Source organism: Salvelinus alpinus, chromosome 4 (assembly GCF_045679555.1).
Source record: "Salvelinus alpinus chromosome 4, SLU_Salpinus.1, whole genome shotgun sequence".
Lineage (NCBI taxonomy): Eukaryota > Metazoa > Chordata > Actinopteri > Salmoniformes > Salmonidae > Salvelinus > Salvelinus alpinus.
The window spans coordinates 21,277,392-21,297,285 of NC_092089.1; the positions used below are offsets into that span (position 1 = coordinate 21,277,392).

Consider the following 19,894-nt stretch of genomic DNA (forward strand, 5'->3'; position numbering starts at 1 on the left):
CTCCATCATACAACCCATGTAATGCTGCCTGAATGTGATGTTAGCTCAGTGCAACTGATCCGATGGCTCTCTTATGACTGCAGAACGGTCCGGTTCAAATGTTCCCTCTGATTTCCAAATGAGACATATGAAAACACCAAGTCCACAGGGCACAGCAGAGCTCATAGTCCCCTCATGGCTCCGTTCCAAATGGAACCCTATTCACTATAGGGCTCGGGTCCACAGGGCACAGCAGAGCTCATAGTCCCCTCATGGCTCCGTTCCAAATGGAACCCTATTCACTATAGGGCTCGGGTCCACAGCTTCACAGGGCACAGCAGAGCGCATAGTCCCCTCATGGCTCCGTTCCAAATGGAACCCTATTCACTATATAGTGCACTACCCATAGGGCTCGGGTCAAAAGTAGTGCACTACAATATATAGGGGAAATTGTGCCTTTTGGGACAAGGAGCCTTGGCTCTGCTCCAATATCCATACTAGCACACTACTTAGAAGGAACTGAAGCGATGTACTGGACAAGTGTTCTAAGTGGGAGCCTCAGAATGTGTGGAAATTGGAACATTTAGCTGCATATCTCTCTTGTATCTCCCTGTCTGTTGCAGAGCTGTATAACCACTCCTCCCTCTTCTCCCTCCTCTCTCCATATTCACTGTAATATATTCAATAACTAATTATGGTAATTCATGACATCTCCAATTAGCTATGGGCTTTATCGCCCCGCGGTGCCGTAAAGATCTGGATTTATGTTTGGCTTGAATGTCACCCAGAGGACAGGCAGTGGACTGCTGCTACATCACTCAGTTGAACAGAACAAAACACAGACACTACTGGTGAGGAGAGAGGGAGGGGTGGAGAGAAACAGAGAAACAGAGAGAAAGAAATAAAGAGATAAAGAATGAAATAGTGAGTGGGGAGAACAGAGGGAGCGAAGAGGTGGGCAGGGGGAGAAGTGTGTGAGAGAGAGAGAGAGAGAGAGAGAGAGAGAGAGAGGGTAAGAAGAGAAAGAGAGGGTAAGAAGAGAGAGAGAGAGAGAGAGAGAGAGAGGGTAAGAAGAGAGAGAGAGAGGGGAGAGATAGAGGTTAAGAAGAGAGAGAGAGAGGGGAGAGATAGAGGTTAAGAAGAGAGAGAGAGAGAGAGAGAGAGGGGGTAAGGAGAGAGATAGAGGGTAAGAAGAGAGAGAGGAGAGAAAGCCACTGTAGACTATTGAGATGCAGACAGAATAATATGCCTTCCTCAACACAGACTCAGGCCCTGAGGTCAGAGCCCAGATCCTGCTGCCAAACAGCCCCTCAGAGGGCCATTACCCCCACTGCTGACGGTGGGTCGTCCTCGCCATTTCAATCAGGCACACAGCAGGACTGCCCATCTGCCACACAGGGCTCCTCTGCAGGGTCCCAGTCTCTCAGGTATTATAAAACCAACACAGAACTTCCATGGCCGCTTTGTCTCTCTTCCTCCCATGTTGTTTGTCTCCTAACTTTATACAGTACAGGTTCACTCAGATCTCTCATCTTTTTAATCACGCCTTCTCACTTCAACAAGCACAAACCTTTCTACGTCCCAAATGGCACCCTATCCCCCATATAGTGCACTGTTTTTGACCAGAGCCCTATGGGTAGTGCACATGTAGAGTAGGGGAATAGGGTGTTATTTGAGACTGAGATGTTTAATTAAGTCTATTCACTTCAACAGACATTTCCCCGTATCAGCAGCAGCGTAGTGGGCCTGTTTCTGAATGATATGCTCCAGTAACCTAAAGCAGGCCAACTCGACTCCTCGGGAAATTAATTATCACACATCTTGAGAAAATACAGACGATTTACCAGTGTGTGAAAAGGCTAAGAGTGGGTTTACACAGGCAGTCCAATTCAGATTGTTTTGCCCAATTATTGGCGAAATATCTGATCCGAATGGTAAAAAATACCAATTATTGTCAAAAGATCAGAATTTGTCTGCCCGTATAAACGCAGCCTAAATGAATCAAGGGAATCCTAGGACTGGTTTCTCAGAGTAGCTCTAATCAAAGACTGAAACGCTATTTCATGGAACATGTTTTTTAGTCCAGGGTGGTTCTTCCTTTTAGTCTGGGAAACCAGACGGTTTCTCTCTAAATCAATGAAATGAATGTAATGAGGTAGAATACTGTTGATCTTACAGGCAAGCTCACTTTTATAACATATAGTTATATATATAGAAAGAAATAACAATACCACCCACATCAAATGCATGCTAGAGTGTAGTCCATAGAGATGATGTTGCAGTGGGTTCTTTTCCATGGTGTCTGTGAAGGAACACAGGTTCTGACATCATCAGTGGGGAAGCTGTACCAGTTGAGCTGTTAGAATTACTGCAGACAGGGACTCTGATGCCACCTGGCGGTTGGTTTTTCATACTGCACAGCAGAATACACTGGGTAGAAGTGCCCCCCCAAACACTGACCTTGGATCACCCAATCCTCAGCAGGTCATAAGGGGGTAAATGGAAAACAGACCTGAGATAAGTGTCTAGTAGAGGCAATGTGATCCAACTCTGCATGGAATGGCAAACGAAACAACCAGGACCAGTATCAAGTATTTATGAAATATACACATGTATTTCTCAGCCAAAGACTCCATAAGCGATTCATTCTAGACAGTTCACAATACAAAGACTCCATAAGCGATTCATTCTAGACAGTTCACAATACAAAGACTCCATAAGCGATTCATTCTAGACAGTTCACAATACAAAGACTCCATAAGCGATTCATTCTAGACAGTTCACAATACAAAGACTCCATAAGCGATTCATTCTAGACAGTTCACAATACAAAGACTCCATAAGCGATTCATTCTAGACAGTTCACAATATAAAGACTCTGTATCAAAAGGGGAAATGCGGCGATAATAAATTAAACAGAAGCAGTTTACTGAACTCAAACTGCCGAGACAACTCCTTAAAGCACTTAGCGAGATCAAGATGGACACGACATGCATCTGATATTTTTCATTTTGCGACAGACAGTTGGCTTTGCTGCTTAGTTCAGCGTCCCCTCCAGATGTGGTCTGTTTCCATGCATCTCACATGGAAGACGATTGGATTTAGATGCCCTGAAACACAAAAACACTACACATTAGTGTTGCTGGAACAACACAACAGTTATTTCACCCATGACTGAGTTGCATGATCAAATACCTCCTCAGACAGGCCTTTAAATGGCGTACAACTCCATGAGGTACTCTTTAGGAACGATGCCAACAGACCCCTTCATCTCCCCGATCCACCAACCATAGTTCTGGTACTCCTGATAGAGGAGAGAACAGAGAGAAAAGAGGAGAGAACAGAGAGAAAAGAGTAAACAGAGAGAGAAAACAGAGAGCAAGAGGAGAGAAAACAGAGAGAGAGAAAACAGAGAGCATGTTGTATCATTGAATACACTACAATGCATATGTTGTAAAAAAAATTACATTAAAACAGGAGATGCATCTTGAGCTAATAGACGTTCTTAGGCCCTGGGCCAGAGCTACACCAGCCATATGTAACACCCTGGGCCAGAGCTACACCAGCCATATGTAACGCCCTGGGCCAGAGCTACACCAGCCATATGTAACGCCCTGGGTCAGAGCTACACCAGCCATATGTAACCCCCTGGGCCAGAGCTATGCCAGCCATATGTAACGCCCTGGGTCAGAGCTACGCCAGCCATATGTAACCCCCTGGGCCAGAGCTATGCCAGCCATGTGTAACCCCCTGGGTCAGAGCTACGCCAGCCATATGTAACACCCTGGGCCAGAGCTATGCCAGCCATATGTAACACCCTGGGCCAGAGCTATGCCAGCCATATGTAACGCCCTGGACCAGAGATATACCAGCCATATGTAACACCCTAGGCCAGAGATATACCAGCCATATGTAACACCCTGGACCAGAGATATACCAGCCATATGTAACACCATGGGCCAGAGCTAAAGCCACATAAGAGGAAAAACTGTGTCCGAAGACGATGCCATGCAGAGAGCTGAAGCCAATTACCTCATCTAATTAACTACACACTGAAACACACCACACACATTAGTGTTTATGCCATTATGTGAATGTCACAATCATCTTATTAATGTGTGACATGATGGAATTGACATTTGGTCCCAAGCACCCTGGGGGTGATACAGGGTTCTGTGTGTGTGTGAGCTTCCTGTGTCTGTTCTACAAGTCACACCTCAGTGTGGACCAGGACCAGCCCAGTGGTGTCTGCTGCTAGGTAAGTCATGGCTGCCTGAGTGACTGTTGGGGGCTGGAAGCTGGGCCTCAGTCACTAATACACTGGAGGTATATGGGACTTATGAGGTAGGGAGGGAGCACTGACCCCACACTGTGACAACATATGAGCACACAAACACAAGTACACACACACACGTTTTGTGTGCAGCAGGTTACTTTAGGTTAGATAGCCTGACACAACACCCTCTAACACTCTGGGGGGTCTGGCAGCTGTATTAGGGGTGGGGGGCCCACTGTTCGCTCAGGCTATTCCTGGTCTCTGGATAGTGGGAGGGTGTGTGTGTGTGTGTGTGTGTGTGTGCAGCCCTTCCTCCTCCTGATGCAGCTGGTCTGTGTGAGTGTCCAGACAGGTTTTATGGTCATTCCCTCCCAGCAGACCACAACCCCCAACACCAAGGTTCCAGGTCAACTAAAGGCTCTTTCAGTCTGCACACCAACCCAATGAAAGGACAACTTGATTCCTGCTTCTCTTCAATACAGGAAAAGAAGCAGGATGTGGGCTGTTGTGTTTACATGTTTGTCTACTATGCACATTGGCATTGCACAACATCTCTGATCATTCACCCTCTCAGGTAGAATAAAAAACTTTGGACATAGAATGATAACATGGATTAATAAATAATTACACAGTAGCACGGTTGGTAAAGGCGGTCAGTCGTTTTCAGAAACTGAAGCTGACAGTTCTTATATCAACCACTAGATGGCAGGCTTGATCATAAAAACAGCACTCTCATTGAGTCTCAGTAGAAAATCGGTGTATTTCTTACCGCCCTCCAGACTGAACGCATGAGGACCTTCCCCATTAACCACTACATTGTATTCACCACACAAGAGACTGATGTGATACACTGCAAAGTTACATTATTTTGGCCAGTGACGCTCCGGAAATACATCCATCATTAAATCACTAAGAAATTCAATGGATGATAGAGGTACAAACTATGTACAGTGGGTTACGCAGCCTTCAATTACAACATATTGGAGAGATTATTTAAATGGCTGATTACACATCAACAATGTAACAATGTTTAATCCATTAAGGGATTCATATTTTAGGCCACTCCACACAATCGCTCTTTAATTCCCCACACCTGGCACACAAACACCCCTCCTACACCTCGCTAGCTGACAAGCCTCGGAAATTGGGCTCCCACCACACGTCCTCACCTGGTCTGAACGGGGTGGAGGACTCCACCTGCCGTTTCCTGAGAACACACATCCCCATTAAGGCCATGCCTGGCTAGGTGAGAGGGACACCTAGCCAAGAACACTAAAACCCTTTCCATTGTGACACAACTAATCCCCATCACACAGAGGCCAGAGAGAGAGGCTGCATCCTTTATGGCACCTTATTCCCTACATAGTACACTGCTTGTCACCAAAGCCCTATGGGTCAGTAGTGTCCTATGGGTCCTGGTCAAAAATAGTGCACATGTAGGGAATAAGGTGCCATTTGGGACAGAGGCAGAGAGAGGGCCCAGACCCAGGCCCACCTCAGCCTGCCTTTCACCAGTTCAGGCTACGGGCTACAGGCCAGCCGCTGCCAGTAAGGATATGAAATGTCTCCTCCTCAGAGGGTCCAGCAATAACTGCCCACTTTAGGTGGTCTGTCTGGTCTGGTGCAGCCAATCAGAGACCTTTAGAAATACCACAGAATCTAGTAACACTTGGCATAAGAGGGTATACCAACTGTCTTCTAAGGAGAAGATAACTAGGTAATATAAAATGTTTTAACTCTTATATTAATGCCTATCCGCTGCTTAGGATTTTTTTTTTGCTATTTGCTATGTCATGGAACATGTCAAGCCATTGTGGAAGATATGAATGATTGAATAAGTGCATCATGTGAGTCTCCTCTGTATATAGCTCTTCACAACGAGCAGGACCCGCGTCGAGCAGGACCCGCGTCGAGCAGGACCCGCGTCGAGCAGGACCCGCGTCGAGCAGGACCCGCGTCGAGCAGGACCCGCGTCGAGCAGGACCCGCGTCGAGCAGGACCCGCGTCGAGCAGGACCCGCGTCGAGCAGGACCCGCGTCGAGCAGGACCCGCGTCGAGCAGCCATAAGCCTTTGAAAAGGAGATCATCCTAAACCTCTAGGTACTGCTGATAATCCCCGTCTGTAGGTGAGAGTGAGGATGAGGAGGGTTGGTTCCTCCAGACCTACCTTGCTGAGGATGTAGATGGCGTCTCCCCGTCTGAAGGACAGTTCGTCTGGTTGATCTCCTGTACAGTCCCATATTCCCTGATAGTAGTTCTGGTAGTCTGTGATCTTATTCACTAGATAGACAGAGAGATTATAGGAGAGATGGATCACTCAAAAATGTTCCCCAGTCTCTACAGTACATGGGTGGTTATTGTGATGTCATGGTGTGTAACCTACTGAGGTGGTAGAGAGCTAACAAGAGGTGGTCTTCTTCTGACAGAACAATAGACTAGTCATCTCTCCCTCCCTGTCGCCCTCTCTGAGGTGGTAGAGAGCTACAAGAGGTGGTCTTCCTCTGACAGAACAATAGACTAGTCATCTCTCCCTCCCTGTCGCCCTCTCCTCCTTTATGTTCTGTGCCCAGATATCTGACTGATTACTTTCCCCATGTTAGAGATGTACACAATCACAGCACCAGATTAGGTGTTGCTGATGTGTGCTTATACAGGTTCAGGAGTAATGCTGGGAAAGGTACTTTGTGGTATACTGGAGCCTCAGAGTGGAATGTGTTCCCTCTGCCCATAAAAACCAGGTCCTCTCTGGGCAGCTTTAAAATGACATTTGACTGCACCTTACCATACAACTGCAATGATAACATAGATGTTCTTCTTCTGTGTTTTATTATCTTGCTGTCATACGGTGTTCAACCCTGTTGGATGTTGCCCAGCCATCTTATCTCAAGAGGACCACAATGGAAATAAGTCCCAGACTCTGTGTGTTATCCTCCATGATTTTACTAATGTGCATGAATGGATTTTCAAGATTTATGTGGGCTTGTTTTTTTATGATCTAATGAATAAACTAAAGTTGCTCTGTTTTCTCCTATGACATGTACAGGGGATTGAGCCTCTATAGCTTGTATACATGGTAACACAACACTCAGAACATTTATTGTGTGAGTGGTTAAACGTAGCTTTCAGTTTGTCTGTACTGACATCATGCGAAGGCATGTGGTTAAATGCAGAACTAGTAGGAACTAACTGAAATGTGTTTATTTCAAGAACAGTGTGAAATGCCTCCGAGTTGCTTTTTCACAGGGACTTCCTCTCCGTGTCATCATGACTTCCCTTTCACAGTATGTCTCAGAAGGCCTTCTCTCTAAACTGGCACCTGCTTCTTGATTCTGCAATGATCTGAACCACTCTGAAGTCTGTGTTTGGTGAGGTTGAAGGATGAGAGGCAGGGGTGCAGGCAGGTCTCTCGCTCCACTTACCTGTAGCTGTAGTGGGTGGGGTGGGTTTGCTGTGTGGCGTGGGTGGTTCCACCTTGGGCTTTGGAGGTGTGGGCAAGGGAGGAGTGGACATGTCCTCCTCTGTTGGGAGAGATAAAAAAGAGAGATAAATCCTAATGAATGACATCACATGAACATGGGGGACCTGATCCCAGATCAGCACTTCTACTCTAAGACTATGTCCCAGGACAGAGAGAGGGTCAGATGTGGGTCTGAATAACGTGAGGGATGTAAATGGCCCCAGGACAGAGAGAGGGTCAGATGTGGGTCTGAATAACGTGAGGGATGTAAATGGCCCCAGGACAGAGAGAGGGTCAGATGTGGGTCTGAATAATGTGAGAGATGTAAATGGCCCCAGGACAGAGAGAGGATCAGATGTGGGTCTGAATAACGTGAGGAATGTAAATGGCCCCAGGACAGAGAGAGGGTCAGATGTGGGTCTGAATAACGTGAGGAATGTAAATGGCCCCAGGACAGAGAGAGGGTCAGATGTGGGTCTGAATAACGTGAGGAATGTAAATGGCCCCAGGACAGAGAGAGGGTCAGATGTGGGTCTGAATAACGTGAGGGATGTAAATGGCCCCAGGACAGAGAGAGGGTCAGATGTGGGTCTGAATAACGTGAGGGATGTAAATGGCCCCAGGACAGAGAGAGGGTCAGATGTGGGTCTGAATAACGTGAGGGATGTAAATGGCCCCAGCTAGTCAGCCACACCTGTTGTTTAACACGCTTGTAACATACAAGTTACACAAGCTGCAAGAGCAAGGCTGTGTCCCTAATGACACCCTACTCCCTTTATAGTGCACTACTTTTGACAGAGTGTGTATGTACACACACACACACACACATTCAAAAGTTTGGCATCACTTAGAAATGTCCTTGTTTTTGTCCATTAAAATAACATCAAATTGATCAGAAATACAGTGTAGACATTGTTAATGTTGTAAATGACTATTGTAGCTGGAAACGGCTGATTTTTTATGGAATATCTACAGAGGCCCATTATCAGCAACCATCACTCCTGTGTTCCAATGGCACATTGTGTTAGCTAATCCAAGTTTATCATTTTAAAAGGCTAATTGATCATTAGAAAACTCTTTTGCAATTATGTTACCACAGCTGAAAAGTTGTGCTGATTAAAGAAGCAATAAAACTGGCCTTCTTTAGACTAGTTGAGTACCTGGAGCATCAGCATTTGTGGGTTCGATTGCAGGCTCAAAATGGCCAGAAACAAAGAACTTTCTTCTGAAACTGTTTCTCAGAACAAGAATAAAAGCTATTCCATGCGAGAAATTGCCAGGAAACTGAAGATCTCGTACAACGCTGTGTACTACTCCCTTCACAGAACAGCGCAAACTGGCTCTAACCAGAATAGAAAGAGGAGTGGGAGGCCCCGGTGCACAACTGAGCAAGAAGACAAGTACATTAGAGTGTCTAGTTTTAGAAACAGATGCCTCACAAGTCCTCAACTGGCAGCTTTATTAAATAGTACCCGCAAAACACCAGTCTCAACGTCAACAGTGAAGAGGCGACTCCGGGATGCTGGCCTTCTAGGCAGTTGCAAAGAAAAAGCCATATCTCAGACTGGCCAATAAAAAGAAAAGATTAAGATGGGCAAAAGAACACAGACACTGGAACTCTGCCTAGAAGGCCAGCATCCCGGAGTCACCTCTTCACTGTTGATGTTGAGACTGGTGTTTTGCGGGTACTATTTAATAAAGCTGCCAGTTGAGGACTTGTGAGGCATCTGTTTCTAAAACTAGACACTCTAATGTACTTGTCCTCTTGCTCAGTTGTGCACCGGGGCCTACCACTCTTTCTATTCTGGTTAGAGCCAGTTTGCTCAGTTCTGTGAAGGGAGTAGTACACAGTGTTGTACGAGATCTTCAGTTTCTTGGCAATTTCTCACATGGAATAGCCTTCATTTCTCAGAACAAGAATAGACTGATGAGTTTCAGAAGAAAGTTATTTGTTTCTGGCCATTTTGAGCCTGTTATCGAACCCACAAATGCTGATGCTCCAGATACTCAACTAGTCTAAAGAAGGCCAGTTTTATTGCTTCTTTAAATCAGAACAACAGTTTTCAGCTGTGCTAACATAATTGCAAAAGGGTTTTCTAATAATCAATTAGCCTTTTAAAATGATAAACTTGGATTAGCCAACACAGCGTCCCATTGGAACACAGGAGTGATGGTTGCTGATAATGGGCCTCTGTAGGCCTATGTAGATATTCTATTTATCAGCTGTTTCCAGCTACAATAGTAATTTACAACATTAACAATGTCTACACTGTATTGCTGGTCAATTTGATGTTATTTTAATTGACTTTTTTTGTTGCTTTTCTTTCAAAAACAGGACATTTCTAAGTGACCCCAAACTTTTGAACGGTTGTGAGTGAGTGAGTGAGTGAGTGGTAAACAGTAGTCAGTATTTACACCTCAATTAATTAACATAAACAAATAGCTGTGAACTGTTACTATGGTGTTGTGAGAGGGATTTAGTCTGGCTGAGGACTGTTACTATGGTGTCGTGAGAGGGATTTAGTCTGGCTGAGGACTGTTACTATGGTGTCGTGAGAGGGATTTAGTCTGGCTGAGGACTGTTACTATGGTGTTGTGAGAGGGATTTAGTCTGGCTGAGGACTGTTACTATGGTGTCGTGAGAGGGATTTAGTCTGGCTGAGGACTGTTACTATGGTGTTGTGAGAGGGATTTAGTCTGGCTGAGGACTGTTACTATGGTGTCGAGAGGGATTTAGTCTGGCTGAGGACTGTTACTATGGTGTTGTGAGAGGGAGTTAGTCTGGCTGAGGACTGTTACTATGGTGTCGTGAGAGGGATTTAGTCTGGCTGAGGACTGTTACTATGGTGTTGTGAGAGGGATTTAGTCTGGCTGAGGACTGTTACTATGGTGTCGTGAGAGGGATTTAGTCTGGCTGAGGACTGTTACTATGGTGTTGTGAGAGGGCTTTAGTCTGGCTGAGGACTGTTACTATGGTGTCGTGAGAGGGATTTAGTCTGGCTGAGGACTGTTACTATGGTGTTGTGAGAGGGATTTAGTCTGGCTGAGGACTGTTACTATGGTGTTGTGAGAGGGATTTAGTCTGGCTGAGGACTGTTACTATGGTGTCGTGAGAGGGATTTAGTCTGGCTGAGGACTGTTACTATGGTGTCGTGAGAGGGATTTAGTCTGGCTGAGGACTGTTACTATGGTGTCGTGAGAGGGGTTTAGTCTGGCTGAGGACTGTTACTATGGTGTCGTGAGAGGGATTTACCCTGGCGGAGGACAGAGCGAGCAGAGAGAGGAGAAAGGTACTGTCAACATTACACCACCCTGCCTGGCTAAGTCCCAAATGGCCTGCTATTCCCTTTATGAGGCACTACTTTTTCATCAGGGTCCACTGAACTCTGGTCAAGAGTAGTGCACTAGAAAGGGAAAAGGGTACCATTTGGGTCTCCTCCATCTATCCCCATAATAAGGATAGTAGTAATAATATTACAGAGCCGGAGCATAGAGGATGTGTGTCAAACAGGAAGCATCCAATCAAACAGTCCTCTAAAGGAACAGGAATCTTGGTTACATTCTCTGACAGAGTACACAGTGTGTGTGTGTGTGTGTGTGTGTGTGTGTGTGTGTGTGTGTGTGTGTGTGTGTGTGTGAGAGAGAGAGAAATGGCGGACCTGGGAGTTCTTCGTAGATGTCATCGTCAATAGGCGCCACCTCGACAGCGCCAATGTCATCGTACGTCTCTTGATCCTCCTCGTCCAACGGAATGACCCCTGACATGTCTGCAAACACACACAGCCTCAGATTACATAAGGGATTACAGAATTAGTCTATACTTGTTAATATTAAAATATTCATAAAAGACTTGACATGAAAAGTACATTGGATAAAATATGAGGTCTAATGGCGAGTATTACAAACCTCTCAACACAAAATCTATCTGCTCCACCCATTCCTCTGCCTCTTTCTGAGATGACGCACAGAACTGAGAGAGAGAAGGAAACGACAGTCAGTAGTTGCACCTAAATTAATTTACATAAACAAATAGCACTGTATTTATGCATTAGCTAAACTTTCCTCAAGGAAGGAAAAAAACTAGCTAAGAAACCTGAATATGTATGTGAGAAATACTTTAACAAAACTCTAAATGTGTGTTTTGCATCATCATTATGATGTGGTCAGTGGCACTTTGCTTCTTGAAAGTCCAATCATTTGAAAAATTGACTTGCAAAACATTTTGGGACTGTATCAACAGTGGACTAATAAAAAATAAAACATATAGTTTGAGTGGATTTTCCCTTTAAGGCATAAATCATAGTTCACAGACACGAGATAGTCCGGCGTCCCATTGGGACATAGCTACGTGGCTCTGAGACCACCATCTGCGGGGAACGCATAGCCTGAACACCTCCCCACAATCCCCAACCAACGTGACTCCTGTACGCCTCCTCTGTTCATGTGAATGTGTTGACAGTTGGAGAAATTGCTTGAGCTGAGCTGAGAACTCAAAATGTATGAAAGCCAAAGGTCCAATATTCTAGAACACTGCTGTGTGGACGTGTACACGTTTTGGACTATGATAGAAGTTTAAAGGAACGGTATTCCACACAGATAAATCTTAGTCTTAGACTAAAAAGCTATTTCAATGAGATCCTATATATTCTCCAGGACTAGGGTGAATCTGTGTCTGGGAAACCGTCCTATAGCGGTTGCAGAAATGTTACATGGACAGACTGCAATGATTAGCGTATGGTATGCCCCAAAGTGTCATCAAGAGACTAGCTCTCTCACCTGATATACTCGCTTGTCAGAGGAAGAAATTTCAAAGCAGCAATCTTTCTTGGAATCTTTTCGCAGGGTGTTATTCATCTTGACACTGTAGCCATCAATTGCAAACTCGCCCTTCTGCTGCTTGTCTGTCAGAGGAGAGAGAGAGAGAAACACAACTACAACAACAACTCATGATTACTAGAGTAACATCACTGTTTGGCTATAAATTCTATATATTCAATAAAAATTAAAAACTATGAAAAGATCAAATATACATTCCCAAACACCTCAAACTACAGTTGTCTGGGAAGTCATGAATGTTCAATACCTTTCTCACTACCGTAGTAGTAGAATGTCTGGTTGAATACCTTTCTCACTGCCGTAGTAGTAGAATGTCTGGTTGAATACCTTTCTCACTACCGTAGTAGTAGAATGTCTGGTTGAATACCTTTCTCACTGCCGTAGTAGTAGAATGTCTGGTTGAATACCTTTCTCACTACCGTAGTAGTAGAATATCAGGTCGAATACCTTTCTCACTGCCGTAGTAGTAGAATATCAGGTTCAATACCTTTCTCACTACCGTAGTAGTAGAATATCAGGTTGAATACCTTTCTCACTGCCGTAGTAGTAGAATGTCTGGTTGAATACCTTTCTCACTACCGTAGTAGTAGAATATCAGGTTGAATACCTTTCTCACTACCGTAGTAGTAGAATATCAGGTTGAATACCTTTCTCACTACCGTAGTAGTAGAATATCAGGTCGAATACCTTTCTCACTACCGTAGTAGTAGAATATCAGGTTGAATACCTTTCTCACTGCCGTAGTAGTAGAATGTCTGGTTGAATACCTTTCTCACTACCGTAGTAGTAGAATATCAGGTTGAATACCTTTCTCACTACCGTAGTAGTAGAATATCAGGTTGAATACCTTTCTCACTACCGTAGTAGTAGAATATCAGGTTGAATACCTTTCTCACTGCCGTAGTAGTAGAATGTCTGGTCGAATACCTTTCTCACTACCGTAGTAGTAGAATATCAGGTCGAATACCTTTCTCACTGCCGTAGTAGTAGAATGTCTGGTTGAATACCTTTCTCACTACCGTAGTAGTAGAATATCAGGTTGAATACCTTTCTCACTGCCGTAGTAGTAGAATGTCTGGTTGAATACCTTTCTCACTGCCGTAGTAGTAGAATATCAGGTCGAATACCTTTCTCACTGCCGTAGTAGTAGAATGTCTGGTTGAATACCTTTCTCACTACCGTAGTAGTAGAATATCAGGTCGAATACCTTTCTCACTGCCGTAGTAGTAGAATGTCTGGTTGAATACCTTTCTCACTACCGTAGTAGTAGAATATCAGGTTGAATACCTTTCTCACTACCGTAGTAGTAGAATATCAGGTTGAATACCTTTCTCACTACCGTAGTAGTAGAATATCAGGTTGAATACCTTTCTCACTACCGTAGTAGTAGAATATCAGGTGGAATACCTTTCTCACTACCGTAGTAGTAGAATATCAGGTTGAATACCTTTCTCACTACCGTAGTAGTAGAATATCAGGTCGAATACCTTTCTCACTACCGTAGTAGTAGAATATCAGGTTGAATACCTTTCTCACTGCCGTAGTAGTAGAATGTCTGGTTGAATACCTTTCTCACTACCGTAGTAGTAGAATATCAGGTCGAATACCTTTCTCACTGCCGTAGTAGTAGAATGTCTGGTTGAATACCTTTCTCACTACCGTAGTAGTAGAATGTCTGGTTGAATACCTTTCTCACTGCCGTAGTAGTAGAATATCAGGTCGAATACCTTTCTCACTGCCGTAGTAGTAGAATGTCTGGTTGAATACCTTTCTCACTACCGTAGTAGTAGAATATCAGGTCGAATACCTTTCTCACTGCCGTAGTAGTAGAATGTCTGGTTGAATACCTTTCTCACTACCGTAGTAGTAGAATATCAGGTTGAATACCTTTCTCACTACCGTAGTAGTAGAATGTCTGGTTGAATACCTTTCTCACTGCCGTAGTAGTAGAATGTCTGGTTGAATACCTTTCTCACTGCCGTAGTAGTAGAATGTCTGGTTGAATACCTTTCTCACTGCCGTAGTAGTAGAATGTCTGGTTGAATACCTTTCTCACTACTGTAGTAGTAGAATGTCTGGTTGAGTACCTTTCTCACTACCGTAGTAGTAGAATGTCTGGTTGAATACCTTTCTCACTACCGTAGTAGTATAATATCTGGTTGAATACCTTTCTCACTACCGTAGTAGTAGAATGTCTGGTACCTTGATCACTAACGTAGTAGTAGAATGTCTGGTTGAATACCTTTCTCACTGCCGTAGTAGTAGAATGTCTGGTTGAATACCTTTCTCACTGCCGTAGTAGTAGAATGTCTGGTTGAATACCTTTCTCACTACCATAGTAGTAGAATGTCTGGTTGAATACCTTTCTCACTGCCGTAGTAGTAGAATGTCTGGCTGCTCAAAGCGCACCATCTCTTCTGCCACTCTGTGCCAAAGAAGCTATGATCTGTGGAAGACAATGGGAACATTACCATCAACATAGTCATACAATCCAGAATCTGGAGACTCATAAACAGTGTTGTTTCCCCAAAAGTCCCAGAGTATGTGTCGTGTATGTTAGTAAAGACACCAATGTCGTATATAAACAATATATGTGTATATATATATGAATATATGCATGTCTATGGAAGAACCCCACCCTTCCTGCGTTTCTCCAGGTGTCCGGCCTTGAAGACAGACTGGAGGTCCTGAGCCGCCACGGCTAGAGACTGCTGAGCACCTATAGGCAGAGAGACAATGATGCAAGTCTATCAGCCTTCTGGCAACCTTCTTTACGTTCTCATCATTTAGAGCAATGACTATGGCTAAGCTGATTGGACAACTGTTACTTTGGAAAAACAGGAAATAGTACAGTTTTGCTTTGTCTTTTCTTGCTCCCGAAAAACCAAGAAGACCTACTACACAGTCCCAGACTCCAATGAATCTCACAGTGAAAATGCACCGGTACAATGTTCAAAAAGAGGGTAACACACATCTTTGCTTATTTGGTTTGTCATCAATTGGGTCGATATAGAAGTTAAGCATCTCTTAGTATTTATTTTGCAGCCAACTAATGCAACTTCAATGCAAATGTTCAACTCTCTGTGTCAAAGTTGCTCCGAGTGAAAGAGAGGCCATAAAGCTGGCAGCTGTTTAAAGGCCAATAAAACCCAGACCCCTTACCCTTTCACAAGGTTTATCTTGATACTCTATTAACCAAAACCAAATACACAAACTCTGTGTAGGTTACTGTTATGGGAGAAAGACTACTGTATACATAGGCATGCCTTTTCTTGGACTGTAGTAGAAATGTAAAGTGGTAACTCTAAACCTCTTGACTGCCACTCTGCCAGGTTCCAGGCTGTGAGTAATAAACTATGCTCTCTCTGTCATGAGGGGCCAACCCACAGCTGTGCCCTTCAAATTTCTTCCAACGTCAGTTGCCAAGTTACAACTGGAATGTCAGTGGTCTCACAATCTCCTTCACTTCAGCTTTCTCTCTCGCTCACACACAGACTTGGTGAGAGAGAGAAACACAAACACTACATGGCCAAAAGTATGTAGACACCTGCTCATCGAACATTTCATTCCAAAATCATGGGCATTAATATGGAGTTTCCCCCCCTTTGACTGCTATACCAGCCTCCACTCTTCTGGGAAGGTTTACCACTAGATGTTGGAACATTGCTGCAGGGACTTGCTTCCAATCAGCCACAAGAACATTAGTGAGGTCGGGCACTGATGTTGAACAATTAGGCCTGGCTCGCAGTCGGTGTTCCAATTCATCCCAAAGGTGTTCGATGAGCTTGAGGTCAGGGCTCTGTGCAGGCCAGCCAAGTTCTTCCACGCAGATCTCGACAAACCATTTCTGTATGGACCTCGCTTTGTGCACAGGGGCATTGTCATGCTGAAAGAGGAAAGGGTCTTCCCCAAACTGTTGCTACAAAGTTGGAAGCACAGAAATGTCTAGAATGTCTCAACCAGCTTCATGAAGTAGTCACCTGGAATGCATTTCAACAAGTGCACAGCATGTGTGTGAACTCCACCAGGTTTGTTGGAAAAGCATTCCAGGTGAAGCTGGTTGAGAGAATGCCAAGAGTGTGCAAAGCTGTAATCAAGGCAAAGGGTGGCTACTTTGAAGAATCTCAAATATATTTTGATTTGTTTAACACTTTTTTGGTTACTACGTGATTCTATGTGTGTTATTTCATAGTTTAGATGTCTTCACTATTATTTTATAATGTAGAAAATAGTAAAAATAAAGAAAAACCCTTTAATGAGTAGATGTGTCCAAACTTTTGACTGGTACAGTATGTATGCATGTATGTAGATTGTATCAGAGTCTGGGTCCATTCCATTTCAATTCAATTCAGGATATAAACTGAAATTCTAGCTCATTCCAATTGTTTTCTTACAGAGAAGCATGAATTGGAATTTTAATTATTTGAATCCAACTCTGGTCTACGCCCTCGTGTTAACCCTGGTCTAAACCCTCGTGTTAACCCTGGTCTAAACCCTCGTGTTAACCCTGGTCTAAACCCTCGTGTTAACCCTGGTATACACCCTTGTGTTAACCCTGGTATACACCCTTGTGTTAACCCTGGTATACACCCTCGTGTTAACCCTGGTATACACCCTCGTGTTAACCCTGGTCTAAACCCTTGTGTTAACCCTGGTATACACCCAAGTGTTTGTGACATACCTTCACAGGTCTCATCCTCCTTATCTGTGCGTTCTGAATGCAGTGACCCTCCATCATTGTTGCTGTCCTCCACTTCATCCTCTTCCGAGTCCTCTGCATCTCCTGGTTCATAACGGTAGTTGTTGATGTATTACAGTAAGACCCATGCACGTCCCAAATGGACACCTATTCTCTACAAACTGGACAGTTTTATCTCAATCTCTTCATTCAAAGACTCAATCACGGACACTCTTACTGACAGTTGTGGCTGCTTTGTGTGATGTGTTGTTGTCTCTACCTTCTTGCCCTTAATGCTAATGTTTGTAACATGTTTTGTTCTGCTACCATGTTGTGTTGCTACCATGTTGTTGTTATGTTGTGTTGCTACCATGCTGTGTTGTCATGTATTGCTGCCTTGCTATGTTGTTGTCTTAGGTCTCTCTTTATGTCGTGTTGTCTCTTGTCGTGATGTGTGTTTTGTCCTATATTTATATGTTATTTATTTTACATTTTTAATCCCAGCACCGTCCCCGCAGGAGGCCTTTTGCCTTCTGGTAGGCCGTCATTGTAAATAAGAATTTGTTCTTAACTTACTTGCTAGTTAAGTAATGGTTACATAAATAAAATTTAAAATATAGAGCACTACATTTGACCAGGGCCCATAGGGGTTGGGTATAATTTGTGGAACCTTCCAACTGTAATCTGCTCCAAAATCTTCATAAATATCAAAGTTGCCAACAAACAAAGCATACAAAGTCGTATAGAGGCAGAATAAGATAACGGGCAGGGAGTGGGCTATTTCATTAAGTTTTTCACCCACCACGTTTATTCCCGAAAAATGTCTGTCCTCACTCTGGTAGCCTATGGAAAAACATTAAGAATAAGCTATATGGTGAGTTGATGCCTATTCGGCAGTTAGTTACCTAGGTGACTTGATCGTGCTACTTTGTATGCGTTGTTTGTTGGCAACCTTGTACTTTACGAAGTTTTTGGAACGGATTCCTGTTGGAACGTTCCACAAATGATACCCACCCGGAATAGGGTGCCTTTTTTAAACACATCGACATCAAGCACACAGAGTTAAAACATACGTTTCTCGTTGAACTCTTGAGGGTATCTGTAAGAAGGAAGAAGGAAACGATATATCGCCATAGTACAACTGCAAAACAGCTATAGACAAGAGTTATATTATTTAACTAACGAGCTGTTGCAAAACCACAAAGTATTTATAATCTATAATAAGTCCTGCTGGAGTCTAGACATACCCAGATTTGACCTCTTTGATCCGCTTGATGAAGGCTTCCCTTTTCTCCTTTGCCTTCTTACTCAAATTCTCTCCTTTCAGACCATCGAAGAGGAAATCTTCAAGATCTTAAAAGGAGAAGAAATGTGGAGGCATCAAAGTTTGAGGTCATGTGATCACAATAATCAACCAGAATGATGCAGCCCATTCCCAAATATTTAATAGAGTACTCAATTATACTCTAAATATTAAAAAGAATTCCCCGTTCTTAGGATAACTTTTACACATGAAAAAATTGACATTTTTATCCAACTTTTACACATGAAAATAGTGTCCTTTTTTGTTTTGGTATAATTGCTTTGGAGCGATAACCAAACACTTCGGATGCAAACGTGCGTACATTAGGTTGCCTGCCTACTCATTTCAATACTGCCAACTAATAAAGGAATCATATTAGTTACAACTCAAGGGTGCACCTGTTTGTTTGTGGCCATCGTCTCTACGGTGGGAAGACCTCTACCGTCCATATTGCAGTGAAACAAACACTTACTTCCTCTTTTTCAAAACAGTTAGAAAATGCTTTTGGAAAACTTTATGTTTGACAACGATGGGATAGAAATCCATTACACTAACACGTCGATTAATAATATATATTATAAATACCTGAAATAAGCGTCGTTAACTCCTCCGGAATTGACCGCATAGCGTTACAAAGTAAAAAATCCAGCAAGGGTAGACTTAGAAACTCAGTTAATACGGAAGCTCTGGTGGGCTGAGAGATACGGAAGTTACAGTATAAGTTCACTAATCAAATACAATGACCACTGGCTACAGTGCAGTGACACTATTCAAATATAGACCACAGGCCGTATCCTTCCTTTCTTGATGCACCTGCACTGCCATCGCGTTTAACCGGCCCGCGCGATACCTGCACACACGCGGTACATGCACGCCCAATAGTATTTCATAGAATGTGTTTTTCACACTGAACAAAAATATAAACGCAACATGTGACGTATTGTTATGCTTCACTATATTGGATCACTCCAATATATTCGTATCACTCCGCGGCGGAGGGATACATCCGAGGTGAGGATTTACACATTTACTCAGGTGTACACCTGTGTCAAGGCTGGGGTCCGCCCCTATATATAGACCCCATGGCCGCGACACAGACGTTCTCATTCATTTTCTCGGCGGACGTCCGTATGGTTTGAGGTACAAACTTCCTGACGTTCGCTTGGTAGGTGTAATATCTTGCGTGGAAGTATACTCACTGGCTGTTGGCAGCCTGGAGGGGCTCTCTTGAGTGCTCCACCAGCTGCGCGCGGTTGATCTGTATCTTCCGCCCGTGGTATGTCTTGCTTGTGTTTCGTTAGTTACGCTATGACTCCGTGTGCATCCATTAATATATTGGTGGCTCTTGCTGCCACAGACTGTATT

General features: G+C 43.8%; 1 protein-coding gene across 1 annotated transcript; it reads right to left on the bottom strand.

Annotated features, from left to right (window-relative positions):
* Positions 1-2,559: 2,559 nt before the first annotated feature.
* On the bottom strand, positions 2,560-19,476 carry skap2 (src kinase associated phosphoprotein 2). The gene is made up of 13 exons (XM_071395982.1): positions 19,115-19,476; positions 18,474-18,579; positions 18,300-18,325; positions 17,230-17,331; positions 15,187-15,267; positions 14,911-14,994; positions 12,489-12,613; positions 11,619-11,682; positions 11,372-11,479; positions 7,675-7,773; positions 6,423-6,535; positions 3,175-3,283; positions 2,560-3,089 (listed from the first exon to the last, which is right to left on the bottom strand). Exons 1-12 carry the CDS (start codon positions 19,152-19,154, stop codon positions 3,191-3,193), a joined length of 1,041 nt encoding a protein of 346 aa, XP_071252083.1. The 5' UTR covers positions 19,155-19,476; the 3' UTR covers positions 2,560-3,089; positions 3,175-3,190.
* Between the last annotated feature and the right edge of the window lie 418 nt (positions 19,477-19,894).